At 39.3% G+C, this 23228-nt stretch overlaps 1 protein-coding gene across 2 annotated transcripts in view; it reads right to left on the bottom strand.

The window, feature by feature from the left end:
• The window catches only part of STK32A (serine/threonine kinase 32A), a 155095-nt gene that overhangs the window by 37081 nt on the left and 94786 nt on the right, over positions 1 to 23228 (bottom strand). For both annotated transcript variants that reach the window (XM_069102656.1, XM_069102657.1), the window contains exons 6-7: positions 22725 to 22762; positions 8728 to 8817 (exon numbers count right to left, since the gene is read on the bottom strand). In XM_069102656.1, the coding sequence (XP_068958757.1) occupies positions 8728 to 8817; positions 22725 to 22762 (128 nt within the window). The remainder of the gene's footprint in view (positions 1 to 8727; positions 8818 to 22724; positions 22763 to 23228) is intronic.

Genomic DNA, 23228 nt, shown 5'->3' on the forward strand with positions numbered 1-23228 from the left:
TCTCTCTCTCTCTCTCTCTCTCTCTCTCTCTCTCTCTCTCTCTTCCTTTCTTGCCCCTCTCTCCCATCCTCTGTCTCCTTCTTTCTCTCCTTCCTCTTCTTTCTCCTTCTCCCTCTTCCTCTCCCTCTCTCCCCCTCCTTCTTCCCTCCTTCTCCTTCCCTATGTCCTTTTTTTCTTTCCCCTCCCATAGTTAAATAAAGAAGTGAATGAAATACTAAAGGGAGTAAATGAAATATCACTAGGGAAGCATGCTTCTGGAGTCAACACTAAAATCTTTTCCCTACGATTGGCTTTGCAATCCACTCTTCTTCACTCCCCTGGACACAAGGCCTCTGCCCCCTTTCCCAGTCCCCAACTCCCTGCCCACGGGTTTTTTTTGGTTGTTGTTTTGTTGTTGGATTTTCTTGGCAAAGATACTGGAGTGGTTTGCCATTTCCTTTTCCTGATTATTTTACAGATGAGGAAACGGAGGCAAACAGGGTTAAGTGACCTGCTTCTGGTTACACAGTCACTAAGAGATCGAATGTGGACTCCCGACTCCAGGCCCAGAGTACCACAAGCTGTCTGCTCACAGGTTTATCTAGGGCATATTATCTATCTCCAGATTATTTTTGCAACTGTAATTATTTGCTGTTGAGGTGAATTGTTTAGAGATCCTCCAATAAAACTGCATCATGGATGCTGGGGAGGTTTCAGACTGGGCACATTTTACATAAATGCGAAAAATGACAAAGTCAGGAGGAGAACAAATCTCATGACACTGGAATATGAAAGCAAAGGCCACAGGTTGTCCCCAGGAGCGGAGACTTGCTCTCCATAAGACTGTTACTGGTGAAGATAGGCCAGCCAAACAGAGTAGGAGGCGTTTATTTCATTCTTTGAGTGTCTGCTAATTATGTCAGCATGGTTACTTCCTCTGCCAACACAGATCACAGCCCAGCTATAATTTGGTAAAGAGTTTTTGTGGAGGGAAAAATTTGTCACCCAGAGAACAACCTGGTGATGAACTTTTAAAGCTCAGCTTGGCTGACCCTCACTTAACAGACATGCAGGTCATCATTAAGAGGTGATACAGAACAAAAAGAGTATCAAAATGCAATAAACTTGAGTCGGAAGACATGGGTTCAGATCCTAGTTCTGCTACTTATGTACTGCCTGTGTGAACTTGGCAGAGGCATTTACCTTCTCTGGGCCTCAGTTTCCTCATCTGTAAAAGAAGGAGGCTGAAAAATATAGATGGCCACTAACGTCCCTCCTAGCTCAAAGTCTCTGATCCTATTAAACCCCCACTGTGTGAATATTATAATCATGAAAAAAAGTTGCTTAAGTTGCACAGAATTACTCCTGTCAACCATCCTACTTCCTTATAGCGTGACATGGTAGCAGGTAAAATGCTGGTATGTGAATCAGAAAGACTTAGGCTAGACGCCTAAATCAGATATTTATTTACTTTGGGTCCCTGGGGAAGTCACTTGCTCTCACTCAACCTCAGTTTCCTCATCTGTAAAATAAGAATAATAAGAGCATATACTTCATGTTGTGAGGATCTCATCTGAGGCCTGGGTGAATCCGTGCAAACTTTAAAATGCTTACATAGGGGCAGCTAGGTGGCACAGTGAATAGAGCACTGGCCCTGGAGTCAGGAGGACCTGAGTTCAAATCTGGTCTCAGACACTTAACACAACTAGCTGTATGACCTTGGGAAAGTCACTTAATCCCAACTGCCCTCCAAAAAGCAAAAAAAAAAAAAGGTTATATAAATGTGAACTACTTTGTTATCTTGTTTTCATTTTTCTTTTCCATGGAGTTCACATAGAAGTGGTGCTTGGACAAGTCAAAATGCTGTTATTACTCTTTTGTATGTTTAATATTCTATAGACTATTGCACAGGTAAATGAGATTATTATTTTTTGTAGTTGAAGCAAAGTATTAGGATTTAAACTCATCCTCTGCGGTCTTGGAGAAAGCATCTTCAATACATCTCCAGGAGCAGAAAGGCCATCAGGACAACATGTACCTCGTTCTGTTTCCGCTGTTTCTGTGTGGCTTTTGTTCTATTAGGTCTCTGTATTTTAAGGCCTTTCACTCCATGAAACTTGGAAACGATAAATATTCAACATGGTGACATCTATTAGAAATATGGGTCTTGAGTTTTTATGGGTCCATGCTGTGTTTAGGTAATGATGATGACAATGGTAATTTTCTTCATCCTCACCGTCCTCATTATGGGAGGCAGAATATCGTGGTGGATATAGAGATCTGACCTTGGAATCAGGAAGTCCTGCATTCCAGTCCTTCCTTTGAAAACTATTAGCTGTGTGGCCCGGACAAATCACTTAATCTCTAAGACTATAATTGCACAAAAATTACTATTCTGAAAGAGCAGAGGGAGTTTCCTCATTATGTGTGACCTGTGCCAATAGAATTTCAGTCCAAGTTAAAAAAAAAATTATTTCAATCTTACCAGACATATTACCAATTAATTCCTTGCCTTGATAAGATAGTCTAATGCCACCATCCAGTACCCTGTGGACTGTTGGTTCTTCAGGGTTAGACAAGCACAGGTCCTGCTGTCATTTACTAGCCTGATCAATTGAACAAATAATCTTCCCTGAATTTGGCTGCTATGAGCTTCTCTGTCAGGGCCTAATCATAGCTTGTGTGACTGACAACCAAATTCCCAGAGGAGAAAAAGAGAATGATGAAGCTATGGAACAGAGGTGACAATCCTTTGGGGGAAGCAGCAGCTCACATGCAAATCATCCCTGCCTGGTGCCAACAGTAATACTCATCATTTGCATGAGCTGGGGACTGACTTCATTATAAGGCACCCACGTGATCTCTGCACAAGTGGCTGCCTTGGCTTCTCCTGGTGCATTGGGAGTGTCCACTGGAAAGTTACACTAGTGTGTCTCAAGATTCTTCAGATGGTTTCTGTGAACCAAAATGACAACTTATTCAATCAGGACTCAGGGACCATTGCCAGCCCAGGCCATTTCATTAGAGAGGTCAGCCCCAAACCACCACTCAGCTTTTACCACTGACCCTGTAACCCACAGGTCCCACTTGTTTTCTTCCTCAATTATTGCCAGGACTTTCTGCATCAAAAATATCTGGCTTGATGTCCTTGCCAAGATAATAAAAACAATGGTCATAATAAGGATGACTGGCATTTATGCAAAACTTTGTCATTTACAAAATATGCTTTACAGACATTAGCTCATCTGAACCTAGGTTCGCTTTTGGTTTTTTACCCTATTCTTCTCTGTTTATTAGACTCCCATAAGGATCATAATTATAATAGTCAATGTTTATATAGCACTTTAAGGTTTAAAAATATTTTAAATGCCCCTTCTTATTTGCTTCTCTGGAAAACTGTGAGAGCTAACTACTACAAGTACTGTTAGTATTGTCAGAAAGTTTAAGTAATTTGTTCAGCTTTCCAGAGCTACTAATTTGTCTCTAGACAGGCAGAATTCAGCTCCAAGTCTCTCCTGACTCCAGGACTGCATTGTTTCCACTATATGACATAAAATGAAGGGCATTTAAAGAAGTTTTCCTATTGACTATAATCCAGTAATCCAAGAAATGATACTGTGACTAAGGGAGGGGAGGGAGGAGGAAGAAAGTTTTTTAAAGGGTGAATTTGTCCATCTGGCATTTAAAGCCCTTTACAGTCTGGCTCTAACCTCACTACCTATCCAACCTAGTACATTATATGTGTTCACATACTCTTCAAGCTAGGTAAACTGGCTTTCTTGTTGTTCCCCACACCCATCACTCCATTTTCCATTTCTGTGCCTTTGCATTGGCTGTGCCCCATGCCTACTCTGCATTCCCTCCTTTCTTCCATCTTTTGGAATTTCTAGTTTCCTTCAAAGCTCAGCTCAAATATAACCTTCTACAAGGAACTTATCCTGATCCATCCAGCTGTTTGTGTTTTCTCCCTACAAATTACTTTGTATTTATTTGCAACTATCTACATCTACTTAAATGTTATTTCCTCCAATGGAATCTAAGCTCCTTGAGGACATAGACTATGTAATTTTTGTCTTTGTATGCTCAGTATCTAGCATATATCTGGGCATACAATAAATCCTTAGTAAATGTTATTAATTGACAGGATGCCTGAACCAATTATAGAGATGTTATCTTGCACTTCAAGAAGGTAATAACATGGGAAAGAAGGCAGTCTAGCAGCACCAGATTTCAAACAATATTGCAAAGCAGATATTATGAAAACAATCTGGTACTGACCAAGAAATAAGAGTGGTGATCACCTGAACAGACTAGGTACACAATACACTGTGGTAAATCACCATAGTAATCTAGTGTTTGATAAACCCAAGAATCCAGGCTTTGGGGGTAAGAACTCATCATTTGACAAAAATTGCTGGGAAAACTGGAAAACTGTTTGGTAGAAACTAGGCATAGACCAATATGTCACACTGTATACCAGGACAAGGTCAAAAGGATAAATGATTTAGACATAAAGGGAGATATCATAAGTAAATTAGGGGGGCATGGAAAATGTTACCTGTCAATTCTATGGATTAGGGAAGAGTTTATGACCAAACAAGAGGTAGAGAGGATCATGGGAAGTAAAATGGATAGTTGCGATTACATGAAATTAAAAAAAAAATTGCACAAGCAAAACAAATTCAGTCAAAATTAGAAAGAAAACAGGAAAGTGGGAAACACATTTACAGCAAGTTTCTCTGATAAAGACTTCATTTCTTAACTATATAGGGAATTGAACCAAATTTATAAAAATACAGTCCAGCTGATACATGGTTAAAGGATGTGAACAGGCAGTTTTCAGAAGAAGAAATCAAAGCTATCAATAGTCAAATTCAAAGTGCTCTAAATCACTACTGATTAAGGAAATGCAAATGAAAACAATTCTGGGATACCACCTTATAGCTCTCACAATTTCTGACATGACAGAAAGGGAAAATGACAAATGCTATAGGGGATGTAAAAAAATTGCAACACTAAATGCACTGGTGGTGGAATTTTGAACTAGTCCTACCATTTTGAAGAACAATTTGGAACTATGCTCAAATGGTTATAAAAGTGTACATACCCTCTGACTCAGCAATACCACTACCTGGTCTGTACCCCAGAGATCAAAGGAAAGGGAGAAGGACCTATTTGTACAAAAATTTTTATTCCAGCTTTTTTTTTGGTGATAGCAAATTAATTAGGGAATGACTGAACAAGTTGTGGTATGATTGTGATGGAATACTACTGTTCTATAAGAAATGATGAGAGAGAATGGGGGCAGAGTCAAGATGGAGGAGTAGAAATAGGACCTCCACAAGGCTCTGGTTCTCACCACCTTCAATCCATGTAAAAGGGGACTCTGAACAAATTTTGGAGCTACAGAAACCACAAAATGACACAGAGAAGCTAACCTCCCGCTGAGGACAGCCTGGCAGGCCGGCAGGAATTGGCCAGCCAGGTGCTCTGAGAGACGAGCCCAGCATCACCCCAAGGTTTTAGCCCCAGGGCATGCCTGACCAACCACTGGCTGGAGGGACTCCAGATCACCAGCAGCTGTGGGGATCCAAATTATCAACACATAGATGCTAAGGACAAAGTGAGATGTTAGTGTAGTGTGGACTTTGGGACCCAGTAGTTGGGAGTGCCTCAGCTTTTGCCCCCGGGGCAAGAAGCTGCTGAGGGCTCTGGCTCAGCCGCTACCAGATGGCAGCTTCAGCTCCTGGCCTGCAGAGTGTAGGGGGACCAAGTGAGCAGTCTGAGGGGTAATCACTCTTGCTTTAACCTGCTTGGATCTGGATTGCAGTCTAGGTTGGAGGTCCTGGGGTTTGTGACCTGCTTGCCAGAGCATGTGGAGGCTTCAGAAAGGGCACCCAACTAATACCTCCAGCAGCTGAGAAAATCCCAGCATTTGGAATGAAGCTCCCCCATCAGGTAGTAGAGTCCTATTGTGGCAAAAAGCCCCAAAGTCAAGTAATTGAGTGTCAATATGACCAGGCAAAGGAAGCAAAGCAAACAGAAGAATCCAACATTAGACTCCTATTTTGGGGACAAAAAGGATCAAAGCATGGAACAGGAGGAAGACAGTGCAGTCAGAACTCCTGCACCAAAAGCTTCCAAGAAAAATATGAGTGGATTACAGGCCACAGAAGAACTTAAGAAGATAAGAGAAGTGGAGGAAAAATTGGGAAGAGAAATGAGAACGATGCAAGAAAATTATGAAATGAGAGTCAACAGCCTGACTGAGGAAAATACACCTTAAAAAATAGACTAACTCAAATGGCAAAAGAGGCTCAAAAAGGCAATGAAGAGAAAAATGCCTTAAAAAGCCGAATCTGCCAGATGGAAAAAGAATCTCAAAAGCTCACTGGGGAGAATCATTCCTTCAGAATTAGATGGGAGCAAATGGAAGTTAATGACTTTATGAGAAATCAAGATGCTGTTAAACAGATCCAAACAAATGAAAGAATAGAAGGCAATGTGAAATATCTCATGGGAAAAACCACTGACCTGGAAAATAGATCCAGGAGAGATAATTTAAAAATTATTGGACTACCTGAAAGCCATGATCAAAGAAAGAACCTAGAAATCATCCTCCAAGAAATTCTCAAGGATAATGGCCCTGATGTTTTAGAACCAGAGGGCAAAATAGAGGTTGAAAGAATCCACCAATCACCTCCTGAAAAAGATTCCAAAAAGAAAACTCCTAGAAATATTATAGCCAGGTTCTGGAATTCCCAGATCAAGGAGAGAATATTACAAGCAGCCAGGAAGAAATAATTTGAATATTGTGGAAACACAATCAGGATAACTCAGGATCTGGCAGCTTCTACACTGAGGGTTCGAAGGGCCTGGAATATGATATTCTGGAGGGCAGAGGAGCTGGGATTAAAACCAAGAATCACCTACCCAGCAAAACTGAGTATCATGTTTCAGGGGAAAATATGGTCTTTTAGTGAAATAGAGGACTTTCAAGCATTCTTGATGAAAAAACCAGAGTTGAATAGAAAATTTGACATTCTGATACAAGAAGCAAGAGAAGCATGAGAAGGTAAACAGGGAAAAGAAATCATAAGGAACTTATCAAAGTTGAACTATTAACATTCCTACATGGAAAAATGATAATTGTAATTCATGAAACTTTTCTCAGTATGAAAATAGTTGAAGGGAATAGAAATACACATACATATATGTCTATATCAGAGGGTATACAGGTATATGAATATATGTGAATGTGTGTATATATGTTTACAGGTATACATAAATAGAGGGCACAGGACCAATTTAATAGGAAGGGATGGTACTTAAAAGGTGAAATTAAGAGGTGAGAGAGGAATATAATGAGAGGATATGGGGAGAGACAGAATGGGGTAGACTATCTCATATAGAAGAGGCAAGGGAAAATGGAGGGGAAGAATAGGAAGACAAAAGGGAATGGGTCAACCTTATTCTCATAGAACTTGGCTCAGGGAGGGAATGAAATACACACTAAATAGGGTATTTCACCCTACAGGAGAGTAGGGGGGAAGAGGATGAGAGGGGGACTGATGGAAGGGAGGGCAGGCTGGGGGGGAGGGAAGTTGGAAGCACTCACTTTTGAAAAGGTATGGGATCAAAGTAGAGAACAGAACAAGTGGGAGGTGGGATAGGAGGGAGGGAAATATAGTCAGTCTTTTACAGTATATCTACTATGTTAATGTTTTGCATTAGCTACACATGTACAACCTGTACTGAACTGCTTATCTTCCCAGTAAGGGTGGGTGACAAGGGAGGAAGGGAATGAATTTGGAATTCAAAGTTTTAAAATCAAATGTTAAAAAATATATATATATACACACACTATTATTGATACTATTTTACATGTAATTGGAAAGAAGATATACAGGCACTGGGGCACAGAGATCCACCATGCCCTACTGGAAAAGTCGAAGGGGGTATGGGAGAAGATATGAGAGAGAGTAGATTGGAGGAGGGGATATTCTGTGGGACTGCTATTTTGAGGCGGTGGGTAGGGGAAAAACGGGGAGAAAATTTGTAACTCAAAATCTGGTGGAAATGAATGAAGTAAATCAGAAGTTAAGAAAACATTTGAAAAATGAAAAAAAAATGATGAGCAGGATGATGTCAGAAAAACTTGGGAAGATTTATATGAACTGATACAAAGGGAGGTGAATAGAACCAGGATTACACAGTACACAGTAATAGCAATATTGTAAAGATGATCATCTGTAAAAGATTTAGCTACTCTGATCAAGACATTTCCAAAGGACCTATGGTAAAAAATGCTATCCATCTCCAGAGAGAGAATTAATAAACTCTGAACACAGATTGAAACATACTTTTTAAACTTTATTTTTTGGCTTTTTTGCATTTTCTTTTGCCACACAACTAATATGGAAATATGCTTTTCATGACTTCACATGTATAACTGATATATTGCTTGCCTTCTCAAGCGGGGGGTTGGGTCAGGAAGAAGGGAGAAAATGTAGAACTCAAATTTTTAAAGTTAAAAAATACTTTACATGTAATTGGGAAATAGCTAGCAAAAATAAAAATAAATACACATATATTTTTTAAAAGAAGGTAACAACATTAACAGATTATTTTGTAAAACGATTCATAGTCTATAGCTGGCTGATGTTAGAAGGAATTTTAATTGAACAAAGAGCTATTTGTAGGGGGTAGTTAAGGGATACCCATTGAAATAATCAAAGAAATTCCTACCCATATAAGGTTTGGTGCCAGCAACTGTGGTGATTTTCATTTCCTTTGTCAGTATGGTAGCAATGTTGAAGTCTGTAATGTGCACATGTCCTAGGGAAAAAAAAAGAGCCAAGGTCAGGGCTTGGGGCCTTTCAGCCCCTGTGATGATATGAATGAATTTTTATTTTAAAACAGTTGCTGCCTAGTCTTCTTAAGATCTGCTTCCCACTCAATTGTTGTATACATCCAAGAAAATTCCAGTTTCCAGTGCACATGGAAGCAAAAGGTCGAAGTCTCCTGAACCATTTTGTCTTGTGTAGCACCATGTGTAGCACTGGGTAGGCACTGAATAAAATCCTTGCTGATTGATAGACTGATGCAGTTGTTCCACTGGTTATGTGGATGACTGGAAGACCAAAGGTCAAAAAAGGGAACAAGCCCTTTTCTATGAAAATATCATAAATTGTCTAAGATTTGACTGCAAATGTGTATTTGCATGTGATGGGAAACCAGCTCCCTAATTTTCAACTATAACTGAAGCCCAGGTATTACCAAGTCTCTAAGAGCAAGAAGATGGCAGCCAATCAAAACCCAAAAGAAGAAGTGGCCAAAAATCTCATAGGAATCATATGCACTTTGTACTTTATCTATGGGAATATGCAAGGGTGTGCTGGAATCAGCTCACTTATGGAAGCTAGTTGTTAAATTTTCAGTTTGAACTTTTACACCTTGGAAATTGGCAAATGCTACACAAATCAAGACTTGATTTGTTATTTTGTCGGTTGCCTAGACTTAAGAAAGTGATGGAGAAAATGTTAATAATGGAGATTAAACTTAAAAGTATGACATGCCTATAATTTTCCCCAGAAATCTGGTTGTTAAACATTTGCCAATACTACTAGGAATATGCTTCTGTAATATTGGGGGAATGAGATCAAGTTTCTAGCATAGGCTTATGACTAGTAGTAAAAGGCTCACTCATGAACATCTATTCTCTTTTAAAGAAGGAAATAATAGGATAATGGATTTAGAGCTAGAAGTGTCCTGACATTATCTACTCCAATCTCAGACCCCTCTTCATTTTGTAGATGAGGAATTGAGGCTTAGAGAAGGTAGGTGACTTGCCCAACATCACAAAATGAAGTAACAGACTTGAACTCAGAACCTCTGATTCCAGTTCAGCACTCTTTACACCGTAAAATGCTGCTTTGTAATAGCAATGAGTTTTTTAAATAATTTGATATCACATTATGATTATTCTAATGCCTAGATGAGAATAATATCCCCTTCTCAGTCTGTCTCTCACATCTTCCTGTCTTCTTTTAAGGCTCAGTTCTGGTGCCACCTCCTCTGGGGAGCCTTACTTGGTCCTGCTTCCTCCTTTCTCAAACTACCTTTCATTTTATTTACTTTTATCAATGTTATATATCTCTAACAAAGTACAGGTTCCTTGGGCCAGTGGCTGTTTCACATCCTCATTCCCTAACAAAGTGCCTTGTACACAGTAGGTACCTAATAATTGTTTGCTGAATCAAATAGAATTGAATATGCTAATAACTCTCCCTTTGTGAATGGAGGGTGAAAGAGGAGTTCCCATAGAATCAGAGAATTAAAAAAGGACTTCAAAGTTTATCTAGTCCAACCCCTATCTGATCAGAAATCTCTTCATCATCTTTGACAAGGTTTGAACCCCCATCACTCATGCTTTGACTACTGCAGTAGTCTCCTAATTGGTCTCCCTGTCTCAGGTCACTGTTTTCCAATCCTCACTACATAGCCGCCAAAATGCTATTCTTAATGATAAGGTCTGACCATGTCACTTCTCTACTCAATAGGTTCCAGTGTTTCCTAACATACCTTTAGGATTAGATACAAATCCTTCTTGGCATTTAAAGCCTTTCACACCTTAACCCAAGTCCATCTTCCCAGGCTTATTGAATATCATTCCTCTATGCATTCTACAGCCCAGCCAAACTGAACTTCCTGCTCTTCCTCACACAACAATCCCTCTACTGGCAGAGTGCCTTGATAGAGGCTTGAACCCTGTGCCTGGAATGCTCTCCCTCCTCAGCTCTGTCTCTTAGAATCTATAGCTTCCTTCAAAGTTCAACCAAGTGCTGCCTCCTAAATGAGGCCAGATGTAAGGGCCTTCTCCCCCTGAAATTACTCTGTATTTACTTTACATGCATTTTGTATATATTTATGTAGCACGAGGTAAGGAGACTTCCCCCTCCCCAGAATCCCCCATACATGTAGAAAGGTTAAATGGGATCTTGGGGATCTGGATCCTACTCAACCATAAGTCACCCAAGCTAGCCTGACACTTGATTCATTCCTTTATTTCACTCTTTTTCTTCCTAGCTCTAGAGTTATCAAAGAGTATGTTTAGATAATATATTTCTCATAATAAACTTTATTCTCATAATTAGTTAATTAGCTCACATTTTCCGTGTAATTAAGCTCACATTAGCAATTCCTCTTATTTCTTTATAATTATAGCTTTAAATCACCAAATACAGATAATTTATTATCAAATGAAAACAATAATAAAACAAAGACATAAGTAACAGTTTATAATACTTTGACTATGACTAATGTCACATCCAGAGTCACTTCTCTCAGTATAACAATAGATGACTTCACTTATCTGGAAATAACCTCACACTGTTAAGTTCAGTCCAGAAACTGATCACAGTCTCCTAAGAAATCTTTATAATTCTCCTGATAATGGTTAAATTCAGTGTCTCGGAAAATAAGCTAAATTGGTCCCTTATCTTTCTGTTCTCTTTAGAAATCATAGGAAATGATCTTTTCAAAATATGCTGTTATTAGTCAGCTATTCACAAATTCTTCATAGAATTATCTTTATAGGGTTTCTTTGTGACTTAAGACAGTTCTAAAGAGAAGTTTCATATCACCTCCTTCCTAAATGTTTTCTCCACAGATCCTTCAAAAATCCTTACAGAGGGGCAGCTAGGTGGCGCAGTGAGTAAAGCTCTGGCCTTGGAGTCAGGAGGACCTGAGTTCCGTTCCGGCCTCAGAGATTTAACACAAAAAAACTAGCCATGTAATCTTGGGCAAGTTACTTAACCCCAATTGCTCTCCAAAAAAAGGCAAAAAAAAAAAATCCTTACAGATCTCAACCTAAGACACATACTTTCTCCAAACTGTCTTTCAAATTTCTAACACAATGCTTTTCTTACCAGACTATTGGGGTTTCAAAGCTACAATGCCTGTATCTTTACAATATTTGCAGTTTCTGTGAGAAATGCTTCAAAATAGGGGTTAGACTGATAGATTTGCATATGCTTTCACCTGATAGAATGTAAACTCCTTGAGGGTAGGCATTCTTTTAGTTTTATATCTGTATCTCATGGTGCTTAACAGAAAACCTGGCACAAATCAGTTAGTAAATACTTATTGTTATCCAGCCTTTGTCTGAAACTTGCATTTAGAAGAAGCTCCCTACCTTCTGAGGTAATTTATCACATTTTGGAAGGTTTAATTGTTAGAAATACACACACACAAACTCACAAATATACATATACACATATATGTAGGCATGTATATATGTATGTATGTGATATATATTTATATATGTTTTTTAAATGTTGGGCTGAAATCTGTCTCCCAGTGACTTCTACTCACTGACCTTAGTTCTGCCTTCTTGTTAAGAAATAGTGCTTTTGTTTTTCTCCTTTTTTTGTAGCTTTATTGTAGTTTCTCTAGTCAAGTTTTGAAGGAATATGGACATGGAAGCACTGGGGCACAGAAGGACAGAAAGGAATCAGGAAGAACTGAGTTTAAGTCCTGCTTCTGACATATATTGGTTGTGTGACACCAGGCAAGTCATTTAACCTGGTGCCCTCAGATTATTCTCTAAGCCTATAAACTGGTAATCTTCATTGGGAGAATTTCCTCTCCTGGACTTCCCTATATTGGTTTAAAAAACCACAGATTTGTACCCAAAAAATCCCAAATGAGAAATTATGCCATCAAAGCCAGGCCCCCTTCTATAATGTCTCTGGTCTTCTATGGCTCCATTGTTGTAACAGCTACAGTATTAAACTTGTAACATAAAGTGAAAAGGTGATGTTCAGCTAGAAATTGAGACAAATAAATCTTAGACTCCGTTAGCTTTGTGTCAGGAAATGGCAACTTATCCAGGAGACCTCAACTCGACATTTTTATTTGTCTTTGTTAGTGACGTTTCAATGCTTTGTCCTCAACAGGGGGAAAAACAATTGTTTTCCTTTATGGCAGTTTAAATTGCAAGTGTCAAACATCTTTTTCTCTCCTTGAGGGCTCTGAAGACTCAATTCCAGGTAAATCTCATTGCTTTTCTCAATTTTTCACTCGTTATTGATTTTATTTTGTGAAGACAACAACAGATAGAATATATGGTTACATTTCTGAAAGGAATAACAATAAAACTGACTTGTGGCCAGCATTTGAAGTGTCCTTGTCTGGACTGTCAGTTAGATGAGGTAATCTCTTAGGCTGGGATGTGCTGGTAAATGTTTAACAGCTGAATCTCAAAAAAAAAAAAAAACTCATGACATATTTTTAGGTTTAATAAGAATCATTAACATTCCTTCCATTATTTTCTTAAGTTTAGATGATCGATAAAACAATAAAGTACTGATTTGTAGCTTTTGTTGACTTCCAAGGTATAAATACTCACATTGAAAATTTAACAGTGGGCTTCCAGGGCCCTGCTCAAATTTTAAGACTCTTATAATTAAGTGCTGTAATTTTGTTCAGTCATTTTTCACTTGTGTTCACTCTTTAGGACCCTGTTTTGGGGTTTTCTTGGCAAAGATACTGGAGTGCCTTGCTACTTCCTTTTCCAGCTCATTTTACGATGAGGAAACCAAGGCAAACTCACACAAAACTGGTAGTTGAGACCAAATTTGAACTCAGGAAGATAAGTCTTCCTTACTCCAGGCCCAACACTCTATCTGCTATACCACTTAGCTGTCCCTGTGCAATAATAATAAATAGCAATTTAAATACATCAATAAGTTTTCAGTTATTATCATGGTTCAATGGAAGGAGTACTGTATTTGTAGTCAGAGGACCTAGGTTTAAAACTTGGTTCTGCCACTATAACCTGCCTGATCTTGGGCAAATCACTGACCCAATACTCTGGGTCTCACCTTGTCCAACTTAAAATTAGAAGAATCGAATACAGGAAGAGAGGCAGTGTAGCATCACGATTAAGATGATGGACTTTAGAGTCAGGAAGACCTGAATTCATCTCTGGCACTTACTAGTGGAGAGAGACCCTGCTCAAGTCACTTAATTTCTCTGGGCCTCAGTTTCCTCACCTGTAAAAGAAAGGAGTTGGACTATCTTTTGCCTTTGTATTCCCAGTGCTTAGCACAGTGCCCGACTCATGGTAACTGCTTAATAAATGTTTATCACTGACTGACCAACTGGTCTTTAAGGTCCCTTCCAGGTCTAGATCTTTGAAGCTATGAATTGATGACCTTGAAGGTCTCTTGCATCTAAATCTATTCCTCCAGGATTATTATGACAATATAAGTTGTTCTCTGATACCTCATTGTGGTAGAAACAATGCTGGTTATCAAAGGTTATGCCAATGGAGCACAGTCAGACTTTTCTAGAAAACCCTGGAGTCTGGGCCTTGGGTCAGGAAGATGTTTTGTTTGTTATTTGAGGACCTGCCTTGATAAATTCTGAGAGGCCCATCACCAGAGGGTTAATTACCAGGCAATGGAGTGTTTTTGTATCACTAAATAATACTGTCCATGAGGGCGTGAAAGGAGTATTGGTGGAAGGGATATAAGGCCAATTTTATAACAAATATTCTGACATATGAGCTAGGGTAAAATATCATTTTGTAGCCAATTCTTGTAGTCTCGTTCAAAATGTTTTACAGACCCAATGACCTTCCCAACATGCTTCAGAGGGAGAGGAGACATAGGAGTCAGATAGTGGGCCTACTCCACAGGTAAATGGGGCCTAGAAGAGTTAAGGGACTTAGCCAAAGTTCCATCCATTGAGAAAGAGGATGAAATGGGATTGTAGAATTATAGTATAATAGAACCTTAGAGCTGAAGGGATCATTTTACAGAATGAGAAATTTGAGGAACAGAAAAAAGCATTGATTTGGCCCAGCTCACATAGCTAGTAAGTGGAATAAATAAGGCTTCAATCCAGGTTGTCTGAATCTAAACCTGTTCCTCTTTCCAGTCCATCATACAGAACTTAAATCCTTCATCTGGCACATTGCACTGGTTCTCTCATCTCCATTAGACCCATGGCCCAATACAAGTCATGGTCAAATGTAACATTTTAAAAACTGAATTTTCTACTGAAGATTTGAATACACATTTGAAAATATAGCCACTTAAAAAGTACCCTAGAGTGTAGTGTCTGGCATATAGTAGGTGCTTAATAAATGTTTATTTATTGATTGAAAAAAGGTAGCCACCATATTGGTTTTTTAAAGATTTTAAGATTATATTATTTAGGCTCCAGTTTGTGGATAATGTTTTGCTGATTTGCATCAAGCCCCAGAACAACAGAGATCCATGGTTTTTGTATTATTTTTGACTGTACCTATGCTTTTAACAGCTTAGTGAACTCTGGGTAAAGACACCTTTTTTCAAGGCTGATAAATACCTGCTCTGCAACTTATAGTCTTAGAGAGTTGTGTGGGGTCACTGAAAGGTTAAGTGATTTGGTCAGAACCACACATTCATGCATCAGACACAGTACTTGAACTCAGATCTTCCTGACTCTGAAGTGAACTCTCCAACCCCTATGTCATAAGTGCCTCTGATCCATAACTCAAAAGAAATCATTCTACAGGCAAAACCAAATGGATGAAAAATGCCTATTGTTCAGACAATGACATGCAGGCTGTTAAGTTAGAACAACAGTACTTATATTTGGGACAGGCAATGAAGAAGGATACCGAACTGCGCCCAAAACGGAACAGGAGGAAAAGGGCAAGCTGTGTTTTATTGGGGAAACTATGTCATGTTTGTAATAATTCCAAACAACTTCTTGACACAAAACTTCTCTCTTCAGATGATGCCAGATGGTGACAAATGCTGAAACAATGCAATCTCCCAGGGATCAAATTGTTGGTGACCCAAAGGGCAATGTATAATAGGGATGTACAGGGGAGACCACATGTAAGCTGTAGCACATTTACAATGGGACTTAGATGCAAGAAAGGATGTCATTAAGGAAATATATGGTTGGAAATGACTGCTTAAGTAGCAAGAGTAAGGGATAACATAGATCCTGAAGTGTCTGCACTGGTGTTCATAAAGCAGAAAGGCATGGAGGAAGGGTTCCATTCACTGGGTAGATTCCATAAAGGATCTATGGGAGGACATAAATTTAACTTGCACAGGACTGGGGTGGGGGGTAAGGGTTGCGATGTAAGCTCATGGCAGCTTCATCCACATCAGTGCAAATTCAGAGCTGGAAGGGACCTTAGGAGTCATCTAGTTCAGCCCCTTCATTTTATAGACGAGGAAACTGAAGGCTAGAGAGGTTAAATAATTTTCTCCAAGTCACACAGCTAGATCGTGGTGAGCTGGGTCCCTGATTCCCAACCCAGGACTCATTTTACCATGCTATGCTACTCTTGAATGAAACACACTCATAAGCCATAAATTGGCCCAAACTCTAAAAGATTTGTTTTCCTCTTGGGTAGTAAATAAGCAGCGTAATTAGCCCCTCTGCACTATTATTTTGATGCCGATATTTGAAAATCAATCTAGAGTGCATCCTTCTCTAACTTCCCCCAGCTCATTCAGGCGAATGGACAATAGGGCAGGGTAACCAGGAAGGAGGGAGGTCACTGTGATATCAGATAGGCTGAATTTCTCTGGGCAAGGCTTGCTGTCAACGAGCAGATGACAAAATCCAAAGAAAAACCCGGAGGGAGGGTCATAGCAGTTGCATATTAAACATATTATGTTTATTTGAAAATAAGTACTTTATGCCACTAGAAAATCCTTTTGGGACCATAGACTGGAAGTTGGAAGGGGCCTTAGAAGCCACTGAATCCAACACCTTCGCTTTTATAAATGAGGAAACTGAAACAGAGAGACTTGTCCAGGGACCTATAGTAATTATAGGAGGGTGGATTTGAACCTAGGTCTTCCTGATTTAAAGTCTAGTGCCCTCTCCACTCTATCAACCTCCCTGTCTTTATATTAGAGGTTAACATTTCAAAATGTGTGTTGTGCTTAAACAAAAGCTTGATTAGGTGATGTAGAGGATAGAGCGTAGGACTGAGAGTCAAGAAGATGCAAGTTCAAATCCTTGGCTCAGACACTTTCTAGTTGTGTGACCCTGGGCAAGTCTTTATTTTTCTCATCTGTAAAATGGGGATAATACAAGCATCTACCTTACGGGGTTGTTGTGAAGAGTAAATGAGCTAATGCGTATAAAGTGCTTTGCAAATCTGAAAGCACTATATAAACGATAGCTATTACTATTATTTGAAGCAATCAGATAGATTCTATGTCTTTTTAAAAAATTGATCCTATTTACAATTAATTGATCTTGTCCTGTAACTGCCTATGTCACGATTCTTTGCCTCTGAACTTAGATCAGAAATTCAGCTGTCCTGTAAGGAGTTAAATTGAGAAATTCAGTTCTCCTGTTCTATTCTTGCGTCAAGGAAACCTGTTACCTTTGAAGAAGGCAAGTACCCACCAGGGAGTCTGGTGTAGTATCTTTACATCACCAAACTCTCTTTCAAGGATGTCTAATGTGTTAACCAAAGAAGTGTGGTCCACTTACCTTGTAGATAGACTCAAACAATGAGTAGAGTCACAGGAGGGAAGGAGGGGGTTGTTATTAGCCCTTCAATCCCAATTCCTAACCAATCATGTTGTCCCAACCCCCATGATGCTGTCTACCCTGTAACCAATTGCATGGTCTTCCCCACCTACCCAACTCTGTTCTTTGTTCTCTTGTATTTCCCAAAACTATGGGAAAACTAGTAAACCCTACCTCTGGGTCTTTGGTTACTAAGAGGCCAAAGACCAAATTTATTGATTACTGTTAGCCTAACTAATAAATTAATCATGCTTAAACAATTGTTTTTCAGTTCGTAGTTTAATTTTCAAATGTAACGTACTAATATTATTTTAAAAATAAGATCTTTCATCTTATAGAGTGCTGTATAGCTTTCAAAAATGCTTTCAAATACAGCTTCGTATTTCTTCTTCAAAAACAAACAAAACCCTATGAGGTAAGCTACGCAATATTATCACCATTTTGTGGATGAAGAAGCTGATACTCAATGCATTTTGGAGTTGAAAAGATCTTTAACATTCATTTGATACACCTCCTTCAAGAGGACAGAGGAAATGATTTGCCCAAGGTGATTTCCTTAGTGGGTGACAGAGTTAGGACAGACCTAAGAACACTTGGGTCTTCTAATTCTCTCACCTGTGTCCCCTCACATGCAGATGGTCAGGGACCCAATGCAGCTCCTGAAAACACTGGTTCAATGAGCCAGAAACCCCACTTTCCTGTGCCTGCATAGAAGCATGGATTCTATTCGGAGCTGCAGTCTTGTTTTCAGGCCTCATGTCAGGTATGATTTAACAGAAAATGTTCAAGGTCTCCCATTCTACTCGTCTGCCATCTGCACTGTTAGAACAGCATGAAAGACATAACGGGACATATCTCTCAGCTGCTGACTGAGGGGCTGTCAAGTGTGTGGCAGTGTGAGGCAAACGGATGTAGTAGGGAAAAGCAGTGAGCTGAGAGGTGAAGACTGAGTTTTTGTACTGACTGCCATTTAATACTTATATAGTTATGAACAAGACATTCCAACTGTCTGAGCCTCGGTTTCTTCCTCTTTTGGCTTTTTTTTTTTTTGCTTTTTTTGGAGGGGGGAGGGCAGAGCCATTGGAGTTAAGTGACCTGCCCAAGGTCACATGGCTAGTTAAGTGTTAAGTGTCTGAGGCCGCATTTGAACTCAGGTCCTCCTGACTCCAGTGCCGGTGCTCTATTCACTGCACCACCTACCTGCCCCAAGTTTCTTCCTCTTTAAAATGAGACGACTGTACTTGATGGTCTTTATGGTTCCTCCCAGCATGGAAATTCTAGGATTCTATAGAATACTGGACTTATCAGTCAAGTATTTGTTGGGCAAATCACTTAGTATGGCTGGGCTTCAGTTTTCTCATCTATAAATTTGGACTAGAAATCCCTGCATACCTTATAAGGTTGTGATGAGAATCCAATGAGGTAATACATCTCATTTGTGACGATACTTAAAAAAAGATAAAGGGATATGCAAATAAAGGGTATGTTATGATTATTTGTGCATTTTTATCTGGCTATGAATTTGCTTTAAGTTTCTAGGGTTCAGTAGGAAAAGCATTGAACTGGGAGCCAGGAGACCCAGGATTTAATCCTGACTTTGCTGTGTGACCCAAGAAATCACTTTTCTTTTTTGGGCATCAATCTCCTCATCTTTACAATGGGGGGGGCACACTAGACCAATCAATTAATCACCATACATTCACTAAGCCCCATGTGCCAGGCACTATACTAGGGACTGGAAATTCAGTGACAAAAATAAAATAGCCCATGCTTTTGGGGAGCTTCCATTACAAGGGGGAGAGACAACAAATAGCTATATAAAGTATATAAAATGTATTTACAAAATATAAAAAAAAATACCATGTAACTTGGGGAGGGAAGCATTAGCATCTGGAGAGACCTAAGGACAACCACGTGGGTCCTTCTACTCTAAATCTATGATCCTATGATCAATTATTGACTTAATAGCTGTGGAAGGTAGAGGGAATAGGAATTAATCTGCACAGATTCAGATCCCTGTGCCCCTGTCAAATATACATATAAATACATATATAGTACAATATACATATATTTTATACATAATATATATTTTTCCTATCATGTGCCTTTATAATAAAAATGCCATTTATGAGAGTATGTTCTTGTCATTTGTCTTCTTCCTATAAAAGCAAAGCTCAGAATGTGTAAGAATATAACCTCTTGCAAGGACAGGGCAGAGCTACTTCTCTGAAAACAAAGTCTGTATTTAGATTCTTTCTCAGTCCATTGCTTAGCTCATGTCTCAAACCTTTCTTGCTCAGTAGGACCTGCTAGAATTGTTTGCCCCAGCCTCAAAATAGAGTAGAGATGGACTTTGGCCTTCCAGTGCACTAGGAGGAAAAGGCAGATTGAAAATGTATTTTCCAAAGGTATTGTGTGCTGATTGGAATTGAATGCATTCTCCAGTCTAGCCAGATAGCAGACACAAGTCTTTGGAATCACACTTTGGGCATCTGCAAGAATTAAACAAATAATTCATGGGGAATACAGTGCACAGTCTTTACAGGTCTATCTTTATGTGAGACTGACTTGGATACAGTAAAAGAATGTAAGAAAAATCAGAAGTTTGAAGGTTCCTTCCCAAGAGGAGAGGACCACCATGCATAATTCAGTTCTCTCAGAATAGACATTGATGTGCTACTGCTAGTGTTTGGGAAAGAAGGAAATAGCTGTGTAAATGGTGTTTAGCTTGTCCCAACAACCTTTCTCTTACTAACCCATCAAAAAAGAAGTCAAGAAGCCTACAGAGTGAGATGTAATAGAACAATCATAAGATTCATGGTAAGAAAAAAAAAATCAACCGGGGCATGGGTCCCCAAACTGTGTCAACATCTGGCATGATCCTGAATAAAAAATAAAATTGATGCTAAGGTTTTTGCAAATGAAGACTGAATGGCCACTATTTGAGGAGGTAGTGGAATATGGTGGCAAAACCAGTCAACTGGAAATTTGGACCCTTGGGTTCTAGTCCCAGGTCTGTCATTTTTTAGCTATGTGACCTTGATAGGTCACTCAACATCTCTGAGTCTCAGTTTCCATATCTGTAGGGTAGGACTGATGATCTCTGCATGCATTATTAGGTTATTGTAAGAAGTCAATTAGATAACCTATCTCATTTGTGAAGTTGCTTTCAAAAGGGATATAAAGGGACAAGGTATATTATGATTCCTCTGCCACCATCTGTTCAAGTCTGTTGTCTGTTCAAGTCCAAGAGCCATAAGAAAGGCAATGCCGTTCCCTCCTCTCTGCCATACATCAGTATCCCTGCTTCTACTCTGACTCCATAGCCAACATCCAGGTAAGCAGCTCTTGGGTTGATGAGACTTGGCAATTGCCTCTTCAGGTGCTGCAGCCTTCACCAATTCAGCGGCCACAGCTACTGAAGACCCAGAAAAGGAAGTTCTTGATACCAAACTCCCTGGTCCCATATCAAAAATAGAAAGGAAGGAAACAAGCATTTATAAAGCACCTATTATATACCAGACACTGTGCTGAGAGCTTTACAAATATCTTATTTGATCCTCACAACAACTCTGGGAGATAGATGCTATTATTATCTCCACTTTACAGCAGAGGAAACTGAGGCAAACAGAGGTTAAGTGACTTGCCCAAGAATACACAGCTAGTAAATATCTGAGTCTGGATTTGAACTCACTGTACCACCAAATTGCCTGATGTGGTTTTTAATCAATGGAAATGAAATAAAAGAAGGTAATTACCCTTGGCCTTGCCCCTTACATCCTAAGAACCTCTGGGAACTTTTCATCTACCCAAGCTGAAACTGCCTCTATGCATTGTCTCCCTCTTTTAGAACGTAAGCTTCTTGAAGGTAGAGGATGTATCCCCAGTGCTTAGCAACATAGCAATCAATTAATAAATGTTTTTTCATTTATTCTGTAATTAGGATTAGTGGGTGCATTTCTGTCTGGCTGTGAGGTTGCACAGGATTAAGAGCAACACGGTTTGGTAGACAGAGCGCGGGGCTCAAAATCAAGAAGAACTGGGTTCAGATCCCGCCTCAAATAGTTACCAGCTGCGTGTCTGGGCAAGTCAACTTAATCTTTCTGAATTTCAATTTTCTTATTTGTAAAATGAGGGGGTTGGACTTGGTGACCTCTGAGGTCTCTTCCAGCTCTACCTCTATGATCTTATGGTTCATTTGTCCCAGAATTTAAGGGAATCCTCTTGTCTCAGTCAGAGGGTGTGAATAAGAAATCTGTAAGTGCCGTTCAGTTAAAACACCTGTATGCTAATCATACCCATTGCCCAGAAGCATATATTTCATAATTTATTAGCATTAGAAGTAGGGGGTGGGGGAGAGAAAGAGGAGGAAGAAGAAATCAATTTGGAAGTGGGGAAAAAATACCCAACCCTTTTCAAACAGGCCATAAATAAATGATTACCTTGTGCTTTGAAATTAGAGATCATATTAAAAACTGATGTTTAGCTCCCTAGACTCAGGTGTTATTTGGCAAATCCAGTTTAAAAATAAGATAACTAAAAGAACAATGTATTTCCCTTTGGAGTTCCATCCCTATTACCATATCCCATCACAAGTTTTAAATGATTAAGGAAACTTGGAGCACCCTTGTGATTCTAGTGACCTTGTTAATTATTGCCAGAATCTCTTATTGCACATACAACCCACAGAAGCATGCACACACAGCTGGGCTCTAGGTCACAAAATATCCAAATGTGAAAAATTGATTGATTAGGGATTGTCATAAAAGATCCAAGAGAAATGTTGTGAAGGCATCTAACCACAATTTTATCACTTGTTAAATTACTAACATGGCAAATGTATTTAAGATCAAAGTTCATCACCACACTTTTCCAAAGCATCCTATCAAGAGGCAGCAGCAGATCACCTTGGTTGTAATCCCAGTTCTTCCGGGTTACCTGTGTGCTTTTGGACAAGTCACTTAACCTCTTTGGACTTCAGTTTCCTCATTTGTAAAATGAGGGAATGGACTGGATCAACAATAAGATCCTTGCCAGCTATAAGTCTATTGAGCAAAATAAGTCACTTCATATATGTAAGTTCCTTTACATATATATATATATATGCATATATGATCTTTCCATTAATTTAAAAAAAATCATTCCTGTCTAGTCTCCTTACATGTGCACAGGATACTACTCACCATGCTCATCAAGTAAAATGTTGTCAGGCTTCATGTCCCTAGAAACAGAAAAGAGAAAGGTTCATTAAAAAAACCACAAAAACAACAAAAATAAACTTTAGGAACCAAGGTCTCCCATGATGCATCTTAAAGACAAGAACGTAAAGGTTCATGGGAGCATTACTGTGTTCTGAAGGAGAAATGGTGACAATTCTCATCCCCATTCCCCCTCCCCACACTTTCCATGTAATCCAATAATCCTCAAAAAAAAGGCAAAAACAAACACACAAAAACCCAACTTGGTCAACTTTATTTGGATTTCAGCAGCTTAAGGCCACAGAGAAAGAGTATTTATTCAATTTGCCTTTCTGTGCCCCCACAGAGTGCCATGTACTAGTGGCTGCTTAATAAATACTATTCCACTTAAGGCTGAAAATGAGGTTTGGAGCTATTTATCTTAGTCAGTATCTTAGCCTAAGCACTTCTGTAAGGTTTCAGTCCAGAAGGGAACCATATCTATGAAGA

Source organism: Petaurus breviceps, unplaced genomic scaffold (genome assembly GCF_028583685.1).
Source record: "Petaurus breviceps papuanus isolate PSGF00001 unplaced genomic scaffold, PetGlider_PUasm1.0 551, whole genome shotgun sequence".
NCBI lineage: Eukaryota > Metazoa > Chordata > Mammalia > Diprotodontia > Petauridae > Petaurus > Petaurus breviceps.